General features: G+C 34.6%; 1 protein-coding gene across 1 annotated transcript in view; it reads left to right on the top strand.

The window, feature by feature from the left end:
• LOC136042394 (uncharacterized) overlaps positions 1 to 25,554 on the top strand; it is a 50,939-nt gene that overhangs the window by 6,525 nt on the left and 18,860 nt on the right. Inside the window, exons 2-3 of the mRNA XM_065727374.1 lie at positions 22,150 to 22,424; positions 23,554 to 23,622. Of these exons, the coding sequence (XP_065583446.1) occupies positions 22,169 to 22,424; positions 23,554 to 23,622 (325 nt within the window). The 5' untranslated portion in view covers positions 22,150 to 22,168. The remainder of the gene's footprint in view (positions 1 to 22,149; positions 22,425 to 23,553; positions 23,623 to 25,554) is intronic.

Below are 25,554 nucleotides of genomic sequence, written 5' to 3'. Positions count from 1 at the left end.
AATTGGATATTTAGATGGAAATCGTGTCTCAGAGTGCTAATTTTAAATCAGATTGGATCCGGTGGCATCGGGTGGAGTTGGGGGGGGGACCTAAAATCTTGGAAACGCTTAGAGTGGAGGGATCGGGATGAAACTTGGTGGAAAAATAAGCAGAAGTCCTAGATACATGATTGACGTAACTAGAACGGATCCGCTCTATTTGGGGGGGGGGTAATTCTGAAAAATTTGAAAAAAATTTATGAAATTTCATATCTAGAAGGACTTCGTAAAGCAGATCTATTTTTTTAAATACCGACTGGATCTAGCATCATTGGGGGGGAGCTGGGGGGCGGAAATCTTAGAAAACGCTTAAAGCGGAGAGATCAGGATGAAACTTGGTGAGAAGAATAAGCACAAGTGCCAGATACGTGACTGACATAACCGGACCGGATCCGCTCTCTTTGGGGGAGTTGGGGGGGGGGGATTAATTCGTAAAAATTAGAAGAAATGAGGTATTTGTAACTTACGAACGGGTAATCAGATCTTAACTGGTTCAGTACTGAACCAGTTTTCAAGGTTACAACATATAAACTAATCGGATTATCTTTTCACATTGTTCATGATCTGAGCTAGCTACTGCTTTGAATTAAATGTGCTGTTACGAAATAACTTGCAATTACTGAAATAAGTTTTGCAAATTGGGACTGAAATTTTTTGGAGGATTATTTATTGTGGAATTGGCAAATTGTGGGCCTTCTTTGGAAAGTGCACTGCTCACTGATACGAAGGAAAGTCTTTTAGGCCGACTTTATACAGGTTAGATTTGAATCCACTTGGATGCAATAGGGAGGCTCGGCCCTCACATAAAGATAAGTCTTTTTGCTCTGTTTATCGATTTCTAAAAATAAGATACTGTTAAAGATGCAGCGTTTCAAACAATTTGATGTTGCGCTAGCTAAATTCAAGAACTACCCCCTATTGCCTGTGAGAATTTTGCAAATAGGAAAGGATTCGTACGGAAAGCCCACTTATCTGGTCTTTTGTTACGGTAGTCATGATGAATTTAGGCTAATAGAAGCGAATCTTCAAGAATATAACCCTAAAACGATAGATTCATCCACACCTGCTGTCAAAAAAGCAATTGTGGAACTTGATAATACCCCCGAAGTTTCTCTTTCTAAGACTTTTTTAGCCCTGAAAGCAAGTGATAAATTAGGGTCTAACTCAGTTTCTTCAAGTATTGCCCCAATTTACGACAAATTAGTTGCAACTGAAGCCCAACTAGAGAAGACAAGAAGTGATCTGCTGGATAATATAACAAAGAAAGTGACTGAAAAGTTTAAAGACCCAAGGTCACTGAAAGAGGCTACTGAACTGATAGTCAGCCAGGTTTTTGACTCAGTAACACTCGAGTTTAATCCAAAGTTTGTAAAAATTGAGCAGACTCTAAGTAGTCTGAGAAATCAAATTGAAAATTTGGAGGAGAGGATTAGTAGAATAGAAAAGAAGCTTGATGATTATGATCAAGAATCCTTACTCGATAGTCTTGTTTTTCATGGGGTAAAGCAGTTATCTGGTGAAGACACTCGTACGACAATATCTCGCATTATAAATAGCAAAATGTTTGTGACAGACGTCTCCTCTTCTGATTTGATTAATGTATACCGTCTCCGATTGAATAATCCGACTACACAGCATGAAGAAAGGTCTATTAGAGTTGCTCCGATCGTTGTTAAATTTTCTCGCAAAGATGTGGCCCGTAGAGTGTTTAAAGCAAAAGCTAAACTTGCTTCAACTGGTGTTTTTGTATAGGAGTCTCTAACTAAACGTCGCCGGGACATTTTGAACGCAGCGAAAGACAAGTATGGTCAACGAAATGTTTGGTCTGATCAGGGTCAAATTTTGGCCAAGCCTAGTGCAGGGTCAACAGTCATGAAAATCCGTTCTATTATCGACTGTATTTAGTTACTTCGTTTCATATGTTATGATTAGTGTTTTTTTTTACATTTGTTTATTTTGTTGTAGGGTTTTTGCTTATATTTTCTTCTTTTCTGTTTTATTATGTCCATTTTTTCTTTCTTGCTTTTTTTTTCCATTTAGAGAGATTTGTTTTGGTATGAGATTTCATTTACTCTCGCTGCGTCTATACTGGATGATTTAATGAGCCGACCTTTTCTCCTTGAACAGGTTTTGTCGGCACAAATAGCAAATGATATTGAACCTTGTATGAGCCAAGTTAAATTTAAACAGTTGAGAAACAGTGTTTATGTTCAATGTTCGCAGATAAACCCCGTGGAATCGGATTTATTGAGTTTATGTGCCTGGAATTGCCACCTAACCACGTGTTATGAGGATGTGTTGCAATTTCTCTCGGATTCTCAAGGTAAAGTTAGTTTTATTGGTATTTGCGAAAGTTTTTTGAGTCAGGAACACTCTCTCTCATTGTATTCTTTTCCAGATTATAATTTGGAGATTAAAAACCGGACGTCACTTTATAGAGGGGGAATTGCGTGTTTGATTTCTAAGTCGTTGACATACCATGTTAGAAATGATATTGATATTTGGATAGAGGGTAAATTCGAAAGTTTTAGCCTGGAATTAGATATGGGAAGTAGTAAATTTTTGATTAGTGTTGTGTATAAGCCACCAAGTGCTAGCTGGGAAGAATTTGAACATGGGTTTGATCAGCTTGCTTGTGAGGTGTCTCGGACAGGTTTAGATTTTATTTGTATGGGTGATTTCAACTTTGATCTGCTTACATTGAATGTAGCGAATTTTGATTTTCTTAATTTGATGGTTGCTCATGATCTTTTCCCCGTAGTAAATATTCCAACACGTGTTACGAGTCATTCAGCCACTCTTATTGATAATATTTTTGTTGGTTCTAAGTATCTGGACCGTAGTTATGCCGATGTGGTTCTATACCCTTGTTCGGACCATTTCCCAGTTGTTGGAGTGGTACCTTGTGGTCGAATAAAAAGAAATAAAATAAAAAAAGTAATGACTAGGTCATTGAAAAAGGTGAATTTACAGAGGTTTGGTGAAGAGTTGATTACCATTGATTTTAGTGAGATTATGGTTATGAAAGATAACGCTTCTGGTGCATTTGATCGTATGATGGGGGTCGTACAGCCAATTTATGATAAGACTTGCCCAGTGAAATTCTTGAAACCCCGTAAGCGTGAACCCAGGAAGCCCTGGATAACTATTGAAATTCTTAAAGTGTCAGATTTGAGAAATCAAGCGTATGTTGAATATTTAAATAGTGGATGTGCCATTAAACTGGAAAAATTCAAAATAATACGCAACAAAGTAAACTCTATGAGAAGAAAGGCTAAAAAAGAATACTTTGCCAACCAATTGAGTTTAAATAAGGATAATACTAAAAGAATTTGGAAAGTTATTAATGACCTATTCGGAGGGGAGAAAGAAGCTCCACCTAATTCGCTACTGATTCAAGGTGAATTTGTTAATGATGAAATAAGTATCACGACTAAATTTGCTGAGTTTTTTTCAAGTGTTGGGCAAAATGTACAGGCGCAAGGGTTGGTGAACTTTAATAATGATTTAATGAAAGATGAATTTGTGGATGATAGAGGAATCGGAAATGAAATTGAATTTCCGCCTTGTACTGGAGATGAAATTCTGAAGGTTGTGAAAACAATCAAATCGAATTCAGCAGGGATTGATGGCATTAATCTGAAAACTTTTAAGTCAGTGATGTGTTATTTAATGCCATGTCTAGTCCATATCATCAATCTTTCCCTCCAAACCGGTATATTCCCTGATGCGCTTAAAAGGGCAAAAGTAATCCCCCTTCACAAAGGTGGTTCTAAGCTAGAAATTGAAAATTATAGACCCATATCAATCCTACCCTTGTTTTCGAAAATATTTGAAAAAATTGAGCATAAAAGGCTTTATGATCACCTTATGAAAACGGGGATGTTAAGTGAAAACCAGTTTGGCTTTAGGAAAGGTCACTCGACGTCGGATGCCGTGCATCCCCTTTGTGATTCTGTAAATAAATGCTTTGAACGTGGTGAAATCCCTTTGACCGTTTTCATCGATTTTAGAAAAGCATTCGATACAGTGGATTTTAATATGCTACTCAAACGTCTGCAATCACTTGGAGTTCGTGGTAATTATTTAAAGTGGTTTAATAGTTTTTTAAGTGGTAGATCTATTCAAGTTGTACTAAATAATGTGTTTTCTTCTCCTTTTCAAGTGAGGTGTGGTGTACCTCAGGGGTCTGTTTTGGGACCACTTCTGTACCTTGTGTATGTTGATTCAATGCGTTTCTACTTACCCGAGTGTTGTATTACGACTTTTGCGGATGATACAGCTTTAACTATGTCTAGTCAATCTGTCGATGATTTGTTGTTGAAAGTTAATAGGGTATTAAAGGCATTTTTTGTATTTACAAGTTTGAGCCTTTTGTCAGTAAACGTTAATAAAACTAATTTTATGATTTATAGGAGAGTTGGTAAGCCTCCATGTGTTGATAAAAAGATATTTTTTAACGGCAGGCCTCTGTCACAACTACATGAAGTGCGTTATTTGGGGTTCCAGCTTGATTGTAATCTATCTTGGAAGAACCATAGTGATCTTGTTGCAGCTAAAGTTGCTAGAGGTTTGGGAATTTTGCGTCGATTAAAGCATGTTTTACCATTACCAGTTCTTTTATTATTATACCACACCATTGTTGCGCCTTATATTTCTTATGGTTGTGTCCTTTGGTCTAGTAATTTTTATGCAAATTTTAAAAGAGTGCAGATCCTACAGAATAAAACAGTACGTCTTCTTGGTAATTATGTAGAAAATGTGAATGATACCGCGTCATGTTTTAAGAAATTACGAGTGCTTAACATTGGTCAGATTCGAGATTATCAAGCTGCTGTTTTTGCGTATCGATGTTGCAATGATGTATGTGCTCCAGTAAATCGTTCACTCCATGGGTATGAGACTAGAGAGGCAGATAATTTTATTGTTGAGTATCGAGACACCAGGGGATTTGTATAATTGAAAGTAAAGTATAATTGAAAGTAATTGAAAGTAAAACCAAACATTATTAATTTAACTTTTGGATTTTGGTGGGGAAATGGTGACCACTTTACTGCCTCTTTTCATCTAATTAAAGCTCTGCAATATATGACATATCACCTCCTCTGTTCATCCTAAAACATTAAAATAAAGGCCAAAATGTTTAGAACTTCAATAAAAGTTCGTGTATGTATATACCTAAAACTATGTATATGAGTCGAAATACTCCTTCTAAGGTTTGAGTAATCATTTAAGAAAAATAAATTTTCGAAAAATTGTTTACAAAAGAAGTCAAATAACTATGTCTTTATTTTTCTATCTAGCTGGTATAGATGGGTCTCTGAATTCTCATTTTGAATCAGAAGACTGGCATCTTTTTCAAACATTTACTAATAAAATGTTAATAAAAAGTGGTAATTCGTACAGCTTGAGTTAACCAAAGAAATGGAATGCAACTACAACATTACATTCTCACCTTCTTAACACCAACCAATCACAAAATATAGTTATGTTCTTGTATAGGGGTTGCATATATTTGTCCATAAAACTGTCTAAACTGCTGTATATACCGCCGAGGATTTTTATACTTATTTTGATTCATTCCATCCAATCATATTTCCAAGATGAGCTGTATATAAATCAAAATTCTTACAGGACAATTCTTTTACTTAATGCAAAATCTGAGTCAAATTTCAGATTTTTATATTTATGCTCAACAGATGTATCGAGATTTAAACGTTTGAATTGAATATATGAAAATCTCAAAATTGAAAAAAAAAATTAGAAATCTACTACAGCTTGAAACCCTGAGAATTTAAATAACCAATCTATACCTATCAAATACAAAAAATTGCAAACACATATTAATTTGTTTTTTAAGAAGTATTTCGACTCATATACTTAGTTTGAAGGAAATGCCTACATGTATCCTTATTAGAGTTTATATTTTTCTGACGATTTGGGTCTTTATTCAATTTTTTTTGGATGAATAGAAGAGGAAATACTAACGAAGAGCTCTCAACTGACACGACTCTAGACTGACAGGACTAACCATTATAAACTTTCACCTAAATATTGAGGTAGACATCGACCGTGTAATAAATAGATAGTAGCAGGATTGAAAATTGATAAATATACTTTTTATTGTAAAAGTGCAAATTCTGTAATTTAAGCGAAATATATTGAACTTTAAAACGTGGAAAGATACGCTACGTTGTTATGAAAAGTAACATTTTGATTATTAAATTTTTGAGATTTTGTCAAAGTTGACACTGTTTATTAAAACAGTATTTTCAAACCGTTCGTGGTAACGAACTGTAGTAAGGAGCGTCCCAGCTCAATAGTAAACGAAACTCTAAAAAAGGGAATTTTGATACTGAAAGATACATCAAAAGAATCAGATTTTTATGCTGAATTTAAATATATAAGTTTCATCAAATTTAGGCTTTGTCATCAAAAGTTACGAGCCTGAGAATATTTGCCTTATTTTGGAAAATAGGGGGAAACACCCTCTAAATGTCATAGAATTTTAACAAAAATCACACCATCGCATTCAGCGTATCAGAGACCCTACTGTTAAAGTTTCATGCTGCTATCTAGGAAAATGTGGAACTTCGTATTTTTTGCTAGAAGACCGATCACGGGTGCGTGTTATTTTTTTTTCCCCTTCTCGGAAAAAAACAAAGGGGAACAACGGGGCGTTGTTCCCTTCTCAACGCCCCGCTCTTGAGAAGGGAACAGCCCCTTTCATACACGGAGTAATTTCTGCTCGTTTTAAGTTTTAATGTCGCTCCTTACTTTCAGTTAAAAAAACTAGTTTTTTTATTTATAAAAAGACACAACATCATAGAGAGATGTTTAATTGCCCATTCAAGCGAAAATTAAGTTTGCTAGTGCCCTTATTAAATGACCAAAAAGATTGGACTGTCACCCTTCCCCCAAAGTCGTCTGATTAATATTTTGAGATAGCCATTTTTTTTTTCAACATAGTTCAAAGGTCCAATAGCTACAGGTTTGGTGACTATATAACCCTCCAGATTCCCTGAGTAAATGGTTGTAACATGTAACGTGTTAGGGTTAAAATTATATATATATATATATATATATATATATATATATATATATATATATATATATATATATATATATATATATATATATATATATATATATATATATATATATATATAATATAAGATATTTGTTCTTTAAAGTGTCAATAATTGTTATTTTGTTAAAGTCAAAAAAGCAAAAACATTTAAAATGTATTTAGCAATACGGTTTTCTTTTGGTTTTGATTTAGTCGAGTGTCAGAAATCGTAGAGTGGACGCTTGAATTAAAACTTTATTAATTTTAGTATGCCTGGATGCACTTGCATGGATTCTTTGAATGAGTATTTAGGAAAATGTGCCCCAAAACAGCCTAGTGGCTAAAGTTTGCATAGTATAGTGTAAATAGTGCATATTTAGTATGTTATGTATAGTGCATAGTATCATCATCGTATCTAAAACAGTATAAGACAAGGAATCTGACGGATCTAGTTTTATTTTTGTTGCAATATCAATTTAGATGTAGTAAATCACTACAAATTTACCAGATTGTTTTGATCTTTCGATTTTCCTTCAGCAAAAATAAAAAAGGATTTTTAAGAAATAATCCTTAAGTTAAAATCCGTAATTAAAAGTTATTGGGACTCGACATTGATTGGAAGGCAGGTAGCCGTCTTTCCAACTCTATTAATTTTTCAAACAAAACCTATCAAAATTTTGAGCTAGCCATTTTATTCAGCATAGCTAAATGGTTTAGTAGCAGTGTCTCAAAGGATATTCGGTGTGTCAACCCCCCACAGTTATGCAATTCGTCCATTATGCTTTAAAACTAAATTTTCGTTGAAAAATCAATAAAATGACACTGTATGTATGTATTTTCCAATAAGACACCTAAGCAATACTGCAAGATTGACTGAGGGTAATAAGTTGAAATTTTCAAGGCTGCTACTATTACTACTCCTGTTTTTACAATATAGCTAAACAAAAAGAGTATAGGCTTATCCATATTGTCAAAGAGCACAGATACAATTTTCTGGAAAAATATCGATTTTCATTTTTTTGGTCAACTTGAGAAGATGTAAAGCTAAATTAAACAATAGTATATATGTCTAGATTTTAAAAAGGGTGTATTTTGTCAAAATTGCTGAAAAATTTTCTCAAACATACAGATAGCAGGCAAAGCTATGTATTCTTAAAAAAAAAGTTTTCAAACATTGCTTTGTCTTTTCATGAAAAAGATTATGTCAATAACAAACGAACAGAAATAAATTTAAAAAAAATTTCACAAAGTTTTTCAAAGAAAAGCAAAGTTATATAATCTTCCAAACGTAAGAATATCACAAATCACCAACAATAAATAAATGAAACCCAAAACGAACAGAACTTGCAATAAATAACCGAGTCAAACTCAAAATGAGCATAAATTAACATGGTTAGGGCTGACACCCCCAATAAATTGCGAAGACAAGACGTAATTTGTACTTTACTGATATATATATATATATATATATATATATATATATATATATATATATATATATATATATATATATATATATATATATATATATATATATATATACATATACTGATTTTTATTCCTTAAACTCTTAATAATTTTTTAATGTTTAAATTGAAAGTGCAAAACATTGAAGATGCATGTTGATCAATAAAGATGCCAATCAGAATTACAAATTGAAAAAGGGGTAGGGACTAAGAGTTAAGGCAATTAATGATTTAAAAGTGTAGAGTGAACTTCGTTGCTCATAGTTTTTATTCTAATAAAAGAGGAAATCAAGCCAATATGTCTAAATCAAAAGGAGCCCCTACCCGACACCAAATAGCCGACTTCAGTAAAAACTCCTGCTCTGCTACGTCTTAGTGGATCGTTTAAGACCTATTTTTTTATTTTTTTAGTTTCAATAGCAAAGTATTACGTTTAAATAACAAGTGAAGATAATAAGAAAGGACAAAAAGGAAAAATATTGAAATCCCAAACTTAGACTAATGGGAGATTTTATTTACTGCATACATTTAAATATATTGTTTTTTACAATTTTCTTACCTTTCTACTATTAGTGGATACAGCCTCCTTAAAACTGTAGTGACATATCCTGAGTAACTTAAAAAAAAAAGAGAGTGAGAGAGAGAGAGAGGGAGAGAGGAGAGAGAGAGAGAGAGAGAGAGAGAGAGAGAGAGAGAGAGAGAGAGAGAGAGAGAGAGAGAGAGAGAGAGAGAGAGAATGAAGTCTCCTTTTCATTTCAGATTTTACAGGCACACTGGAATACAAATTATTAGTTTTTGTAATTAACTTTTCAAAAAAATTTTATAACCCAGCCTTTTGGCCAATAATCTGGTTAAAACTTACCGCTTTGAATTGTTTTTGTTATAGGTATGTTTATTCGTGTCACTGAGACTGAATTTAGTGGCGAAATATGCTACCTAGATGGGATAAATGCAAAACAGTCCAAGGATCTACAGGCTAAGCTTTTGCTACTCCAGTCAGGTCAGATTCAAATCATGAAACATGATGTTAAAAATCCATGCCTCTGGCAGGTTAAAGGCATAACAGCTTTACAATTGATGTCCTTTTTAAATGAGCATTATGAAGCCAAAATTGTTGCTTATAGTTCCAATGTACAGCAAGTTAGCCAGTGGGACCACCAGGTACCCCGTGGAACAACAAGCTGGACGTTGGAGAGTTTGAAAATATAAGCCTATGTGTGGATATGACAGTAATTTTATAATTACTAAATGTAATATTTGAGAATTAAAATATAAATCAACTATGTAAATTGGTTTCGCTATTGAATAATTAAACTGGGAAATGAAAAATTAAACGTAAAAACTAGTTAGGGTGGTCCTGTCCCAAAAAGGGCCCACCACCTTAAAATATCGGTCCGGACACTAGAAACTTCAAGACACAGATGTTTGTTACGTAATAGGAAATATTTTCTGCAAGATATAAGAGCTTCTTACTTAATAGAGTATTGTTTATTTATGCAAATGCTTTCTTTGGTTGTTACATGATAGAGTATTGTTTACTTATGGAAATGATTTTTTTGGATGTTACGCAAAAAGACTTGTTAGAGTCCGCTAGTCAAGCGGGGGAGTTCCCCTTGTGAAGAAATTTATCATAGTCCAATAATTAGATGTAATGATGACGCGATCTTTCATGACTTGTTGTTACGTAATGGGGGTTTCTTTTCTTCACGATACAGGGGCTTGTTACATAATATCGACTATTTTCTTCAAGATTTAGATGATTGTTACATTAAAAAACCCAACAAGGGTCAGAAAAAACCTTCAGGGCCCCTCCCAAAGTAAGGACATGGTCCAAATTGTTGATAACCCAATATTTTCCTGCTTCACACGCAGAGAATTTTTTGCTCTTGACGAACGAAAGATTTTTAAATCCTTGTTAAAAAAAACAAAGAAAGGAATCTAAAACAAACAAACGGGTCTTTGACCAATAAATGAAAAGAGGAGAACAAAAATTGAAAGAACATTTCGCCAGTATAAAACAAGACGTCTTCAGCGTAAAATGAATAAAAAAAAAATACAGATAGAATCTAGAACCAAAATAATATAAATAAAAAATGTAGATAAAACGAAATTAAACCAGCCAATATATATAATATATATATATATATATATATATATATATATATATATATATATAGACAATTATACCATATACAGCTGCCAGCTATACTAACAGAAAGAGAGAAGTAAATTGATTATAAATTGAAAATTAAAGATGAAATTAATTATATTGTTGTTATATAATGTCGTGATAAAATTTTTGATGCTGCCATTCTCTTCGGTTTTTCGTTTGTTTTTCGCTTAAAATTTTTTTATAGAACCATTGATGGCTAGGAATAGCCGTTGCTTCCTCGAACTGTAAAAAAGGATCCGGAACAAAAAATTTATGTTCAGTTATAGCTGAGGTAAAACTTTATGGAGGTTTTGTAAATTTTAGCGCATTATCCATTGAATTTCGTTTCTCAATAAAACGTTACCAAAATTTTTGGTGCGTTCAACCGATGTGAAATTTATCGAAAGAGCAGGGAATGCTATACATTGCACTTGCCAAAGCACTACCTGTTTTATCTTTCCCAAAATTTAGAAAGTTACTCAACAGTAAAAGGTGACTCAATGGTTACTCAAGATGATGGATGCAGTGAAGAAGTAAAAAAAAAATGCTTGAGGCCAAGAGTATTGTTTCACAGCAAAAAAAGGTGTGGAAAATAAGTATGACCCAAGATTAGAATATTGGAAGCAGAAGCGATGACAGATGTCAGGCACGGTTCCGAAATATGGGCGCTTCATTAGGCAAAAGAAGTTGTTTTTTAGACGTTTTCTAGAGGAATTGTTAATGGATGGTTTTTGGTATTTGTTTGACTACTGGCATTTCAAACAGTGAACTGTACAAAAACATGGGTCTATTCCACTCTATAGGGCTATAATGAGAAAAAAAAATGAAATGACTGGGACATATTTTGCAGAGGGATCGTTTAAACCTTGCTAAATATCGCTAAACGAAAAGCGATCTTACACCAAGCAGGCTCTAAAGAGGCAAGAATGAACCCAGGGGGTGGATAATGGGGTGCACCCGTCCCCCCGAAATTTGGGAATGGTGTGAATTCTTATAGACCTGAACTAATACGAAAGGATAAGGTACGTCGGTAATCTTATTATGACAAGATAAAAAATGGATGATTTATTGTATTTATTAAATAAAATTTAAGGCAAAACTCTCTTAAAAACTAAACAAATTCATTATCGGTTCTAATCGAATCGATATAAAGTAATATATGCATAACACGTGGGTAAAGCATGACGATCTCCACACGATAATATTCGTTTTATTAAAATGAAGTTGGGAACTAAACCAGGTTGTCGCCAATTATGGTACGTGTTGTTATAACCTCAAGTTAAAATGATCGTTGAACTTCATTTAAATCCAGCATATGCTCTTTTAGTGTTTGCATAGAACTCTACGCTCCTGTTTGCTAATTAAATAAAAAAAAATTAAAGTTTTTTCTAACTGAAAGTAAGGAGCGACATTAAAACTTAAAACGAACAGAAATTGCTCCGTGTAAAAAAGTCCGGCTCTTCACGCTAAAGTTTTCCTCTTTTTCTCAATTCTCGCTGTTGAGAAGGAAACATGTTAGGAACACAATTGTGTGTGTTTCCCATGTTCGTTTTTTTTTTTTGTTTCTTAATTTTGTTACTCGGCTGTTTATTCAATTTCTTGGTACCTGGGTTGGAACAAGAGTGACACATGGCTAAATACACTGGAAATATATAAATTGGTCTATATATTTGCATACTAGGGGTAGGAGATGTGGAAGTATAGTGGAAATGCGTTCAAAATGTGTTAATTCACTGTTTGTTTGCATCATGGTTGCAGCAGTAGCTGCAAGAGTGAACAACAGCCCATATTAACCAAAAGTTAATAAATGCTTATTGAGAAAAAACGCTTCTTAGAGAGAAAAATTGCCATTTGACACTGTATCAGGAATAGTAACTATTGTTTTGTTTAATTTTAAAGTAAAAGTTTATTGCAAAACAAATTTATGGAGATTTTGAGAAAATTGTGAAATCCCTTAAAAATGGTGTCAAATTCAAATGAAAAGTGCACCATTGGAATCAACATAGGCAAAAACCTAATATAGAATACTTATAGTCCTCCACCTTGAACACCAAGGAAAAACACTTTTTCGTTGGTATCACTGACACGTCTCCTTTTCTTTTATAACGGCTAGAAGAAACCACAACATCATAATGAGATCATTAATTGCCCATTCAAACGAAAATTAAGTTTGCTAGTGCCCTTATTAAGTGACCGAAAAGATTGGACAGCAGCTTGTCCCTCTTCCCCCAAAGTCGTCCGATCAAAATTTTGAGACAGCCATTTTTGTAGCAGTAGGTTCAATCTAGTAAAGACCAAACCACAGACCATAGTAACTGAAAGTGGAAAAGTCTGTTTTAAGAAAAACTGTGTAATGATAAGAAATTGCCGTCTGACATTGATTCAGGAATGGTAACTTTTACTTCGGCTAATCTTGTAAGTAGAAGCTTATTGCAAAAAAAAAATTATGATGATTTCGCAAAAGAATCTGAACCCCTCAAAAATGGCATCAGATAAAAATAGAAATTTTACACTTCCAATCAGTATTGTCAAATACCTTGTATAGGGTAATTAGAGTCCCTCACCATGAACTACAAGGAAAATTACCTTTTGCATGGGAATACTAATTCCTTGTTCTTTTTTATGGCACTTGGTATTAACCAAGTGACGTATAGCAATCGCAAATTAATGTCGGTCTGTCTGTCTGTCGGTCCCGGTTTTGCTACTTTAGGCACTTTGAGGTAAGCTAGGGCGATTAAATTTGGCAAGCAAATCAGGGACCGGACCAGATCAAATTAGAAATAGCCGTTTTCCTAATTTGACCATCTGGGGGGGGGGGGAGTGGGGGGCCGGTTACTTCGGAAAAAATAGAAAAAATGAAGTATTTTTAACTTATGAGCGGGTGATGTGATCTTAATGAAATTTGCTGTTTGGAATGATATCGTGTCTCAGAGTTCTTATTTTAAATCCCGACCAGATCTGATTACATTAGGGGGAGTTGGAGGGGGGAAACCTAAAATCCTGGCAAACGCTTAGAGTGGAGGGATCGGGATGAAACTTGGTGGGAAAAATAAGCAGAAGACCTAGATACGTTGTTAACATAACCAGAACGGATCTGCTCTGATTGGGGGAGTTGGGGGGGGGGTTAATCCTGAAAAATTAGAAAAAATAAGGTATTTTTAACTTACGAAGGAGTGATCGGATCTTAATGAAATTTGAAGTTTGGAAAGATATCGTGTCTCAGAGCTCTTATTTTAAATCCCGACTGGATCCGGTGACATTGGGGGGAATTGAGGGGGGGACCTAAAATCTTTGAAAACGCTTAGAGTGGAGGAATCGGGATGAAACTTGGTGGGAAAAATAAGCAGAAGACCTAGATACGCTATTGACATAACCGGAAAGGATTTTTCTGTTTGGGGGAGCTGGGGTGATTGAAATGACTGGAACGGATCCGCTCTCTTTGGGGGGGTTGGAGGGGGGGGGGGTTAATTCTGAACAAATTAGAAAAATGAGGTATTTTTCACTTACGAAGGAGTGGTCGGATCTTAATGAAATTTGATGTTTGGTAGGATATTGTTACTCAGATCTCTTATTTTAAATCCCGACCAGATCCGATGACATTGGGGGGAGTTGGAGGGGGAAACCTAAAATCTTGGAAAACGCTTAGAGTGAAGGGATCGGGATGAAACTTGGTGGGAAAAACAAGCAGAAGACCTAGATACGTTATTGACGTAACCGGAACAGATTTGTTCTGCTGGGGGGGGGGGGGGGTTAATTCTGAAAAATTAGAAAAAATGAGGTATTTTTAACTTACGAAGGAGTGATCGGAACTTAATTAAATTTGAAGTTTGGAAGGATATCGTGTCTCAGAGCTCTTATTTTAAATCCCGACTGGATCCGGTGACATTGGGGGGAATTGAGAGGGGGGGCCTAAAATATTTGAAAACGTTTAGAGTGGAGGGATCGGGATGGAACTTGGTGGGAAAATAAGTACAAGTCCTAGATACGTGATTGACTTAACCGGAACTAATCCGCTATCTTTGTGGAAGTTGGGGGGGGGGGGGGTAATTCTGAACAAATTAGAAAAATGAGGTATTTTTAACTTAAGAAGGAGTGGTCGGATCTTAATGAAATTTGAATTTTGGAAGGCTATCGTCTCTCAGAGCTCTTATTTAAAATCCCGACTGGATCCGGTGACATCGGGGGATTGAGGGGGGGAACCTAAAATCTTGGAAAACGCTTAGAGTTGAGGGATCAGGATGAAACGTGGTGGGAAAAATAAGCACAAGTCCTAGATACGTGATTGACATAACCGGGACGGATCCACTCTCTTTGGGGGAATGGGAGGGGGGTTAATTCTGAAAAATTAGAAAAATGAGATATTTTGAACTTACGAAGAAGTGGTCGGATCTTGATGAAATTTGATGTTTGGAAGGATATCATGTCTCGGAGCTCTTATATTAAATCTCGACATTATCCGGTGAAGGGGAAGTTGGGGGGGGTGGAGCCTAAAATCTTGGAAAATGCTTAGAGTGGAGGGATCGGGATGAAACTTGATGGGAAAAATAAGCACAAGTCCTAGATACAGGATTGACATAACCGGAACGGATCTGCATTCTTTGGGGGAGCTGGAGGGGGGGGGGGGGTTAATTCTAAAAATTAGAAAAAATGAGGTATTTTTAACTTGCAAAAGAGTGATCTTACTTAATGACATTTCATATTTAGAAGGACCTCGAAACTCAGATCTCTTATTTTTTATCCCGACCAGACCCAGTGTAATTAGGGTGGGGGGGGGGGTCCTTCGAAATATTTGAAAATGCTTATAGCGGAGAGATCAGGATGAAACTTGGTGGACAGAATAAGCACAAGTCCAAGATATTTGACTGACATAACTGGACCGGATCCGCTATCTTTGGCAGAGTTAGGTGGTGGGGTTCAGTGCTTTGGTGAGTTTGGCGCTTCTGGACGTGCTAGGACAATGAAAATTTGTAGGCATGTCAGGGAGCTGTGCAAAATGACTCAATATAGTCGTTTCCCCCGATTCGAACATAAGGGGGGCTGAAAGGAGAGGAAAAATTAGAAAAATTGAGGTATTTTTAACTTGCGAGTGGGTGATCAGATCTTAATGAATTTTGATATTTAGCTTGACGTCGTGACTCAGAGCTCTTATTTTAAATCCCGACCGACATTAAGCCTCTGATTTTTCTTTTAGAGCAATCTATTGATTCTTAGAATTTTGCTAGAGCTCATACCATATGAGCTCTTAGCTCTTGGCTCTTCCGACCTCGTCACATGTGCCATATGAGCTCTTGTTTTAAACTGGTGTATCGGGTTACCTGATACCTCAAAGAGTTATGAAGTTTTGCTCATACCATATGAGCTTTTAGCTCTTGTTTTAAACTGGTGTATCGGATTACCTGATACCTCAAAGAGTTGTGAATTTTGCTCATGCCATATGAGCTCTTAGCTCTTGTTTGAAACTGGTGTATCGGGTTACCAGATACCTCAAAGAGTTGTGAATTTTGCTCATACCATATGAGCTCTTAGCTCTTATTTGAAACTGGTGTATCGGGTTACCAGATACCTCAAAGAGTTTTGAATTTTGCTCATACCATATGAGCTCTTAGCTCTTGTTTGAAACTGGTGTATCGGGTTACCAGATACCTCAAATAGTTGTGAATTTTGCTCATACCATATGAGCTCTTAGCTCTTGTTTGAAACTGGTGTATCGGGTTACCAAATACCTCAAAGAGTTGTGAATTTTGCTCATACCATATGAGCTCTTAGCTCTTATTTGAAACTGGTGTATCGGGTTACCAGATACCTCAAAGAGTTGTGAATTTTGCTCATACCATATGAGCTCTTAGCTCTTGTTTGAAACTGGTGTATCGGGTTACCAGATACCTCAAATAGTTGTGAATTTTGCTCATACCATATGAGCTCTTAGCTCTTGTTTGAAACTGGTGTATCGGGTTACCAGATACCTTAAAGAGTTGTTTAATAGCTCTTTCAAATGGAAATTAAATTACTAGTGCCTTTTTTCAAGTAATAATATATTGGAGGGCAGCTAGCCAACCTCACTCTCCCTTTAAAGGCCCTTTTCATCTCATGTCATCCGATCAATAGCCCTTTTTTCATCATAGCTGAAAGGTCTAATAACTATACTATTAGTGGTGATTCGACCGTCCATTGATCATGGAAATAGGCTGTTAATTATGCAATTAAGGGTCCTAAAATGTCAATCAGGTAAATTAGATTACAAGAGCTCGTAGTTTGGTCGGTAGAGTGGTGGACTTAGAATCACGATGGTAAGGGTGCAATTCCTTATCGGGTATTTTATTCAATCATGGGTTTCCGCGTTCTATATGATTATGCGGATAACCTGTATTTGTTGACTACTGCGCAAAAAAATTACGACTAACCGCCAAAATTTGAGTGATTTTGAACTTGATTTTTTTTTCTGATAATTTCTGGAGAAGGAAAATGGCCTCAAATTTGTTTTACATTTCTTTTTTTTAATATTTCGGAAAAAACAATTTAAGCTATTCGAACTCGTCGCATTTCTTTCTGTTCTCATAATCTCCAAAGAAAGGGTTTGATATATGGCCTAGGTTTCGTTATTGGGAAATATTCGGAGATTTTTTAGGGTAGGATATTTTTAGGGGGAGGGGACTTTCTACGGGAATTTTCCGTGCGAAGGAAAGTTTTTAGTGAAATTTTTAGGCGAAATTTGACAATAGGGAGTAAAGAGTATCCTAGCATTATTTGAAAACAATCACAAATAAAAATATCAACCTGAAGAAAGCAGTAAAATTGAAACTTAAAACGAAAAGGAATTATTTTGTATACAAAGCCCCCTCCCAGAAAAATTAAATAGGTCACGGGAGTGTATGTTCTAAATTAAATTCCCAATTAGAAACTGGAGTAGTATGATGTTGACAAGGCCCAGGAATACACATTTGCATAACTGGTTTACTTAGCAACCAGATCAGGCAATGAACTTCCCTAGCAGCCAGATTTCTTATGAATACATGCGGCATATATTCCCATGCGGACCTCATTTGTATATTCCAGCCGTGCTTAACATTTTGTAAGCCCGTGACATTACTATGAATAAATATTCATCCGGGTTGAATGAAACAGGTTAAAAGATCATAAGTTTCCTTTACTGAATAAATATAAAGTCGGATTTCAAATATAGTGGATCAAACATAAAGCGGGATTCTTAACATAGGTATGGTCATGATAGACAAATCAACGAAACATAAAAAAAAATATTTAAAAATTCAAAAATAAAGAAAAAAAGTAAAAAATAAATAAAAAAGTAATGAAACAAAAAATAAAATTTTAAGAAGTGAAAATAAACAAAAATAAAAACACATCTAAGAATCAAAAAAAGAAATGAAAAAATGAAAAAACTAAATAATAAAAAAAATCAACTAAAAATAAAAAAGGGAATACATAATACTTAATTTTGCTACTGACTGTGGAGCATGAAGAAATTGAATTTCACATAATGTAAGTTAATTTTTTTAAGACATAATGTAGAATCGATGTTTACTATTTGCACTATCTTTTCAGCCTAATCTAAATTGAAGCAGGTAAATTCAAATTGATTCAAATTTCTAAACTTAATTTAAAGATTCAATTTTTTGCAATAATCATTTGAGTTTAAAAAGGGGTAGAATTGAATTATAGCCAAACACAGTAAGACTACTAGCCTTCCATTCTTCGTTTAATTATGTTTCTAAATACAGTAATTGTCACTACTGTCATTATTGCCTACAAGCCCCTACCTCCTAATGTTGCCTTATGTTATTTTTTCTACTTATTTTTCACAAATAATCAGTGGCGGTTCTGATCTCTCAGCGGTTCTGGTTCTGATCATGTTTTTGAGAACTCGTGCAACCATGTAAAAACCAAATACCAAATAAAAAAGTCAAACTACAAAATTAGGACATTTTTGTACACAGCCTAGGGCTTTATTTAGGCATTACAGGGGGGGGGGGGCTGGTACGGAATGATGACGGTAGCAATTATTATGTCTCAGAAGAGAATTACATTGGGAATAAAACAGTGTTTCTCTTTGTTTGTTATCTGATCACGGTCTGATGTCCTGCTATCTTATCTGATTGTGGTTACTTGTATCTTAGGTATTGGTATGTCATATTTCTTTGGATGAAATTCTCCCTACCAAACCCCATTTGATTTTGTTTTCGACTATATAGAAAGAATACACTTGCTTAGCTTTCCAGATGTATTTCATCATAAGTCAGAGTAATATGAATATCAATTGGTTGGTGGTTTTGATTTAGTCGAGTGTGTGAAATCGGAGAGTGGAAATTTTCTTGAAGATTGGGTTTAGGTGAGATTACTTTCTATAAGCCTACACGCTTTTACATAGATTTTTGCAGGGAGGGTCTGTATGCAAAAACAGCCTAGTGGCTGAAGTATGGCACTAGGCATGTAAGTTGTTACTTTAAGATCATTTATATATTTGTTTCTCATAAAATGTTCTGTTATAAAAATGCTTTTTTAAGGCTTTTTCCACAAAGTCTATCATCCTTTTCTTGACAAATGTCCTAGGGTTATATCTGGAATGTGATAAAGGGGGGGGGGCATTAATTGTAAGAAAAATAACCGTGATAATGGAAAGATGATAAAAATTAATCTAGAGGTTCTACTTTGATATTTTATTAGCATTTTCCCTTTAGATGTTATCAATCCATTCAAATTTACCAGAAAGTTTTGATTTTATGAATTATTTCAATAAAAATCAAAGAGATTTTCATTGAAAATCTATAAATATAATTTTTGGAAATGGGTGCACCTCCTCCCCCTTGCCCTTGTTTGTGCTATCGATCATGAAGTCCAGCCAAAACCTACTGGCTTAGGTAAATTTATAGTTTTTTACTTTATCCTGGTGAGCCTATTTTGTGCATCCAGTTTCTATAAGCAATTATTGTAGGCTAATAAGGAATAAGATGTTACTTTAAGATCCCTTTAAGGATATTAAAGCAAATTTGCAAACTAAGTGACTGTATGCAGGCTATATTCTGAAATTGGGGTCGGGGATTGCCCCTAGTCCCTAAGAAAAGGGGCAGAATTTAGAAGAATGTACGGGAAGGACAAGGATTTTTTTTTATTTTTACATATGTTGCTCCTTGCAGACTTTTTTTTTAAATTTTTGATCATTCTCCGGATCATTCCGAGCCCTAACTAAGATAATATCAGGTCATCTACCTAGTACCTTTTTGAGGAAGACAGAATGGAAGTGGGCCCTTCAAAATACCTTCCCAAGAGATCAATAAGGTATTGGTGTACCGTTAGGCCTACCCAAAAGGGTAAATATATGACTTTTCATATTAATGACTTACCAATAAAGTTAACATACCAATCGATGCTCTTTACGAATGTAATAATAGCTTCTATCGTAAATTCAAATTTAAGCACTTTTTGAGCTCTTAAAAATGACGAATTTTTAATTAAGTATGAGTTATCGGTCGTTTTCTGACAAAATAATACTATTTTCTCTTAGTGCAATGTTCTCGGTCGTTTTCGACAAAATAATAGTACATTTTCTCAGTGCTAAAATTATTTATAATAAGGTTAGGTTATGTCAAAAAGTGCTTAAATTCGAATTTGCAATAAAAGCGATTATTATATTCGTAAAGAGAACAAAAAAGGCATCGGGTGGTATATATTTACTTTATTCACTTTAAGTCAATAATATGAACAGTCATATATTTACCCCCAAAAGAAGATACTATAAAGTTCAGGAAACAACTTTGAAAAAATCCTAATGCACTTACTTATATAATTCTCTAAAGCTCTTTAATATTCTTTACCCATCCCATAATATATAAATTAGTAGTAAAAATTGAATACATTTCAATTATTTTGCCATATTGTAATTTTGTTGAAATGGATTTAACTGCAAAGGGTTTTAGCCTAGAATTGATGCTGTTGAGAAGGAAACATGTTAAGAACACAATTGTGTATGTTTCCCATGTTTTTTCGGTTTCTTGATTTTGTCAACATTTATTCAATTTGTGGGTACATGGGTTGGAACAAAAGTGAGACATGGCTAAATGCATTGGAAATATATAAATTGGTCTATATATTTGCAAATTAAGGGGAGGGGATGGTGGAAGTATAGTGAAAATGAATTCAAAATGTGTTTTCTGCATCATGGTTGCAACAGTAGCTGCAAAAGTGAACCACAGCCCATATTAACCAAAAGTTGATAAATTTGTTTTGAGAAAAAAACTTCTTAGGGAGAAGAAATTGCCATTTGACACTGAATCAGGAATGGTAACTATTGCTTCGGTTAATCTTAAAGTAAAAGTTTGTTGCCAAACAAATTTATAAAGATTTTGAAAAAGAGCCTGAAATCTCTTCGAAAATGGTGTCGAATCAAAATATAGAAAGTGCCACATTGAAATGAACATAGTCCTCCACCTTGAACACCAGTTGGAAAATCCTTTTTTTGCAAAGGTATCATTGATGTGTCTTCTTTTTTCTACGAAGGCTAGAGAGGACCACAACATCACAGATAGATGTTTAATTGCCCATTCAACCGAAAATTAAGTTTGCTAGTACTCTTATTAAGTGAACAAAAAGACTGGGCGGCAGTTAGTCTCCCTTCCACCAAAGTCGTCTGATCAAAATTTTGAGATAGCTATTTTGTTCAACATAGTTCATAGGTCCAATAGCTATGGTTTTGGTGACTATATAACCCTCCATAGTCCCTGAGAAAAGGGTTTTAATGTGGTATCAGAGGTATCGATAATGTGCATGTCGGAGTCACATGTGTCGGTATCGGGGATATGGGTAACAGGGGTTTTAGTTTTCAGTCGTGGTTTTGTGCCTGATATTTACTCCTTAAAGTTTAATAGTTTTTGGTTTTTAAAAGTTGAAAAATATTTAAAATGTATTTTGTATTCAGTAAAGTGAAAATTATGTTCTGGTCTTGAGAAGTAATGGAGGTAGTCAGCCCTAATCAGGTTAATTTCTGCTTGTTTGTAGATATTTTGCAGAGTAGTAGTAGTGTTTAGTTATTAATAGTAGTAACAGTTTTAGAAGCAGTATTAATAGCAGTAGTAGCAGGTACATGTTGCTTGTTTTTCAGTTGATCATCCTCCTCATGATGCCCCGGAAGTTTAATCTTGATATTATAAGCCGTTTCAAAATATTACTCCTATGCCTGTATCAGCAACCTGCATACACATTGAATGTTCTGATTTATTTCGGATTTCCCCTTCAGCGCTTCCTTAGATGTATGTTTTAATATCCTCAGCCTTGATAGTTATCACTACAGTAGTACTAGTAGTAGTAATAGTGCTAGTACTAGTAGTAGTAGTTGCAGAAACACCTTTGCTTATGTAGGCTAATGTATTTATTTGTTTGTAAACTTTTAACCTATCTTGCACTTGTTCTTTTAGCCTGAATTTTAAAACAAAGATGTACCTTACCGTTCAAGGAAGAGGAGAATGTCTCGAATTACCAGTTTCTTCGTTTTGTGGTGAATTTAGCCTGGAATTAGCTACTCTGAAGAATGCATTTCCAGATGCAACTGGATTGAAATACAAACCCAATACTTCTTTTTCCAATGACGTTTATAGGTTCATTGAAGTATCGTATGCAGTTATCGAAGAGGGATCATTTCCTATACCAAAGGATCGAAGTTCATATATATTCCACTGTATTTATGCCAAGGGTAAGAACGACCTTAAATGTTTCTTGTTTATTCGGAGAAAACCGACTCATATTTTATTTAGTAGTAGCAGTATCACTACTTATGCAGTGGGGGAGAATACTTTATGAAATTGCCTCTTTGGATCTAAATTCTGTGCAGGAGCTTGGTGATTGTTGTACTGAAGAAATTTCAAGGTATCTGAAAACAAATTTCCTCGTGAAAATATGTGAAACAAATAAAATTAAATAGTTATAAATATTGCGTGAAGTTTATAAATTTTAACACATAAATAAAACCCTTCTTACTTTCTGAACTATAGTCTCCAAAACTTTAAAAATAAAAACCATCTTTTTTCTAAAGCTATACACGTAACATTTTACTCTTATGCCATCTAACTAAATAACGCGTCATTACCTAATTGTTCTTTTTTAAAAGCAGAGTGCGAACAGGTTATATATATATATATATATATATATATATATATATATATATATATATATATATATATATATATATATATATATATATATATATATACATATATATATAATAACAATTACATAAACTACTGGTATTCAGGAAAGACTGAAGTTTTCAAATTTTCAAAGATGTTTCAAAAAGTGTCAAAAACAATAAATCTTGGATTAAAAGGATTAAAAGGGGATAGGTAAAAGTTTGCTCTCTTGTCAGCCTCAGTAAGTTATACTATGTCGAATATGTTTTTGATGTTTAGTATTGTTTGTTTGGCGTAGATGAATAAATATTTCTATATATCTGAAGCTGTATATAGCTTCTGAAGCTGTGTTATTATAAAGCTCTATCTGAAGCTATTGTTTTCAATTAAATGAAGATTGTTATATATTTGCTGATATTGTTTTGTTAATATTATATTTAAGTTTTTTATTGTTTGTGTGTGCAACGATAGTTCTTGCAAAGCCTTATGAAAGCGAATCTCTTTGGCACATGGATCCTAATATTTCTTTGATAATTCTAACCTGTTAAAATAGACTACATAATCAGGTCTTCTGTTTGAGAAAATTCAAGTAGTTTTAATATTTAATTGCATTTTTTATGTTGGTATATATGCCTGTGTATTTTCTAGTACCATTTAATCTGTATGAGCTTTGACATGTGTTTTTCTTTCCTTTAGCCGAGAAAAATGCGGAGCAAGAACCGATTGAAACTGGACAGCGAAACGATCTTTCGAGGACTCGAGAAGGTATGGCTACGTTATAGTTTTGCGTATCGTTTTTTGAAGAACCACGCTATTACAAGACATTACCAATTTTCTTGACACTTACTAAAATGTTCGTTGAGTAAAAAGAAGATATTGGTACTTTAGATGATAATACTCAAGAAGTACATATTATGGTCTTCGTGTGCACACCTCATATACTGAATAATGAGTTTTTCAGAATAAGAAAGGAAACTCAATGCACCACTTTTACTGTAGGTTTTAAATTAAATGATAGTTTAGGATAGTAAAAAATTGGTACAAATATGAAAAGTATTTACTTAGATAACTGATATATACAAGGTATAGGTCAATTGAGTGCGTATTTTACAAGGTATATGTACAAGACATCAGTCACACTTCTTTTTATACAACAAATTTGCAATTTATTCCTTTTGAACACAAAGGAATAAGTGAAGGAATTTTGAACATGAAGGAATTACGTAAGTACGTGAGATAGGCAAGTTTTTCCACTAGGAAGTTAGTTTTAGCGTAATAACTTAGTAATTAAAAGTAAAATTCATCGTTTGCGTAAAACCATTTTCACAGGGCTTGAATTGCGACTTCCGAGAAAAGTTAGAGTTGGGCAAAGTGTTCTCAGTAGCAAAATGGAAAACATCACTAAACTACCTGGAACTGCACAAAGGGTTAACAGAAGGTGTCAACTAAATTTACAACGGAATATCGTGTTAAGACCTTCTACAGTATTTAGGTTTTGCAATTCTTGTTTTATGCGTTCTTCAATTCAATTTTATTGAAAAAAATGCGGGGAAGCCAATATCTTGTTGTTTTTATGACACTTGGTATTTAGCAAGTGACATATAGCGATTGTAATTTCAGTCGGTCGGTCTGTCTGTCCCGGTTTTGCTAGTTTGGGCATTTACAGATAAGCTAGGACGATGAGATTTGGCAGGCGTATCAGGGATCAGTAGAGAATAAATTTGAAATAGTCTCTGCCCAAATTCGACCATCTGGGGGGATTGGAGGACGGTTAATTCAGAAAAAATAGAAAAAATGAGGTATTTTCAACTTACAGATGGGTAATCAGATCTTAATGAAATTTAATATTTAAAAGAATATCGTGTTTCACAGCTCTTATTTAAATCATGACCGGATCCGGTGACATTGGGGGGAGTTGGAGGGGGAAACCTGAAATCTTGGAAAACGCTTATAGTGGAGAGATTGGGATTAAACTAGGTGGGAAATATAAGTACAAGTCGTAGATACGTGATTGATATAACTGGAATGGATCCACTCGCCTTGGGGAAGTTGGGGGGGGATTAATTCGAAAAAATTAGAAACAATGAGGTATTTTTAGCTAACAAACGAGTAATCGGATCTTAATGAAATATAATATTTAGAAGGAACTCGTAACTCAGACCTCTTTTTTAAATTCCAACCGTATCCGGTGACATTGGGGGGAGTTGGAGGGGGGGAATCTTGGAAAACGCTTAGAGTTTAGAGATCAGGATGAAACTAGGTGGGAAAAATAAGCACAAGTTCAATATACGTGATTGACATAACCGGATTGGATCCACTTTCTTTGGTGTTGGTGGGAGGGGGACATAATTCTGTAATTTGGAAAAATTAGAAAAAAAGAGGTATTTTTAACTTACGAACGGGTGATTGGATCTTAATGAGATTTGATATTTAGAAGAACCTCGTGTCTCAGAGCTCTTAAGTAAAATCCTGGCCGGATGTGGAGACACTGGGGGGGAGTTGGAGTAGGAAACCGGAAATCTAGGAAAACGCTTAGAGTGGGGAGATTGAGATGATACTTGGTGGGAAGAATTAGCACAAGTCTTAGATACGTGATTTAGATAACCAGACCAGATTTAATCTCTTTTGGGGAGTCGGGGGTAATTTGAAAAATCAGAAAAATGAGGCATTTTTTAACTTACCAACGGATGATGAGAT

Source organism: Artemia franciscana, unplaced genomic scaffold (assembly GCF_032884065.1).
Source record: "Artemia franciscana unplaced genomic scaffold, ASM3288406v1 Scaffold_1224, whole genome shotgun sequence".
NCBI classification, from domain to species: domain Eukaryota; kingdom Metazoa; phylum Arthropoda; class Branchiopoda; order Anostraca; family Artemiidae; genus Artemia; species Artemia franciscana.
The sequence above is the reverse complement of the archived record's forward strand: the minus strand, read 5'-3'. Positions and strand labels throughout refer to the sequence as shown.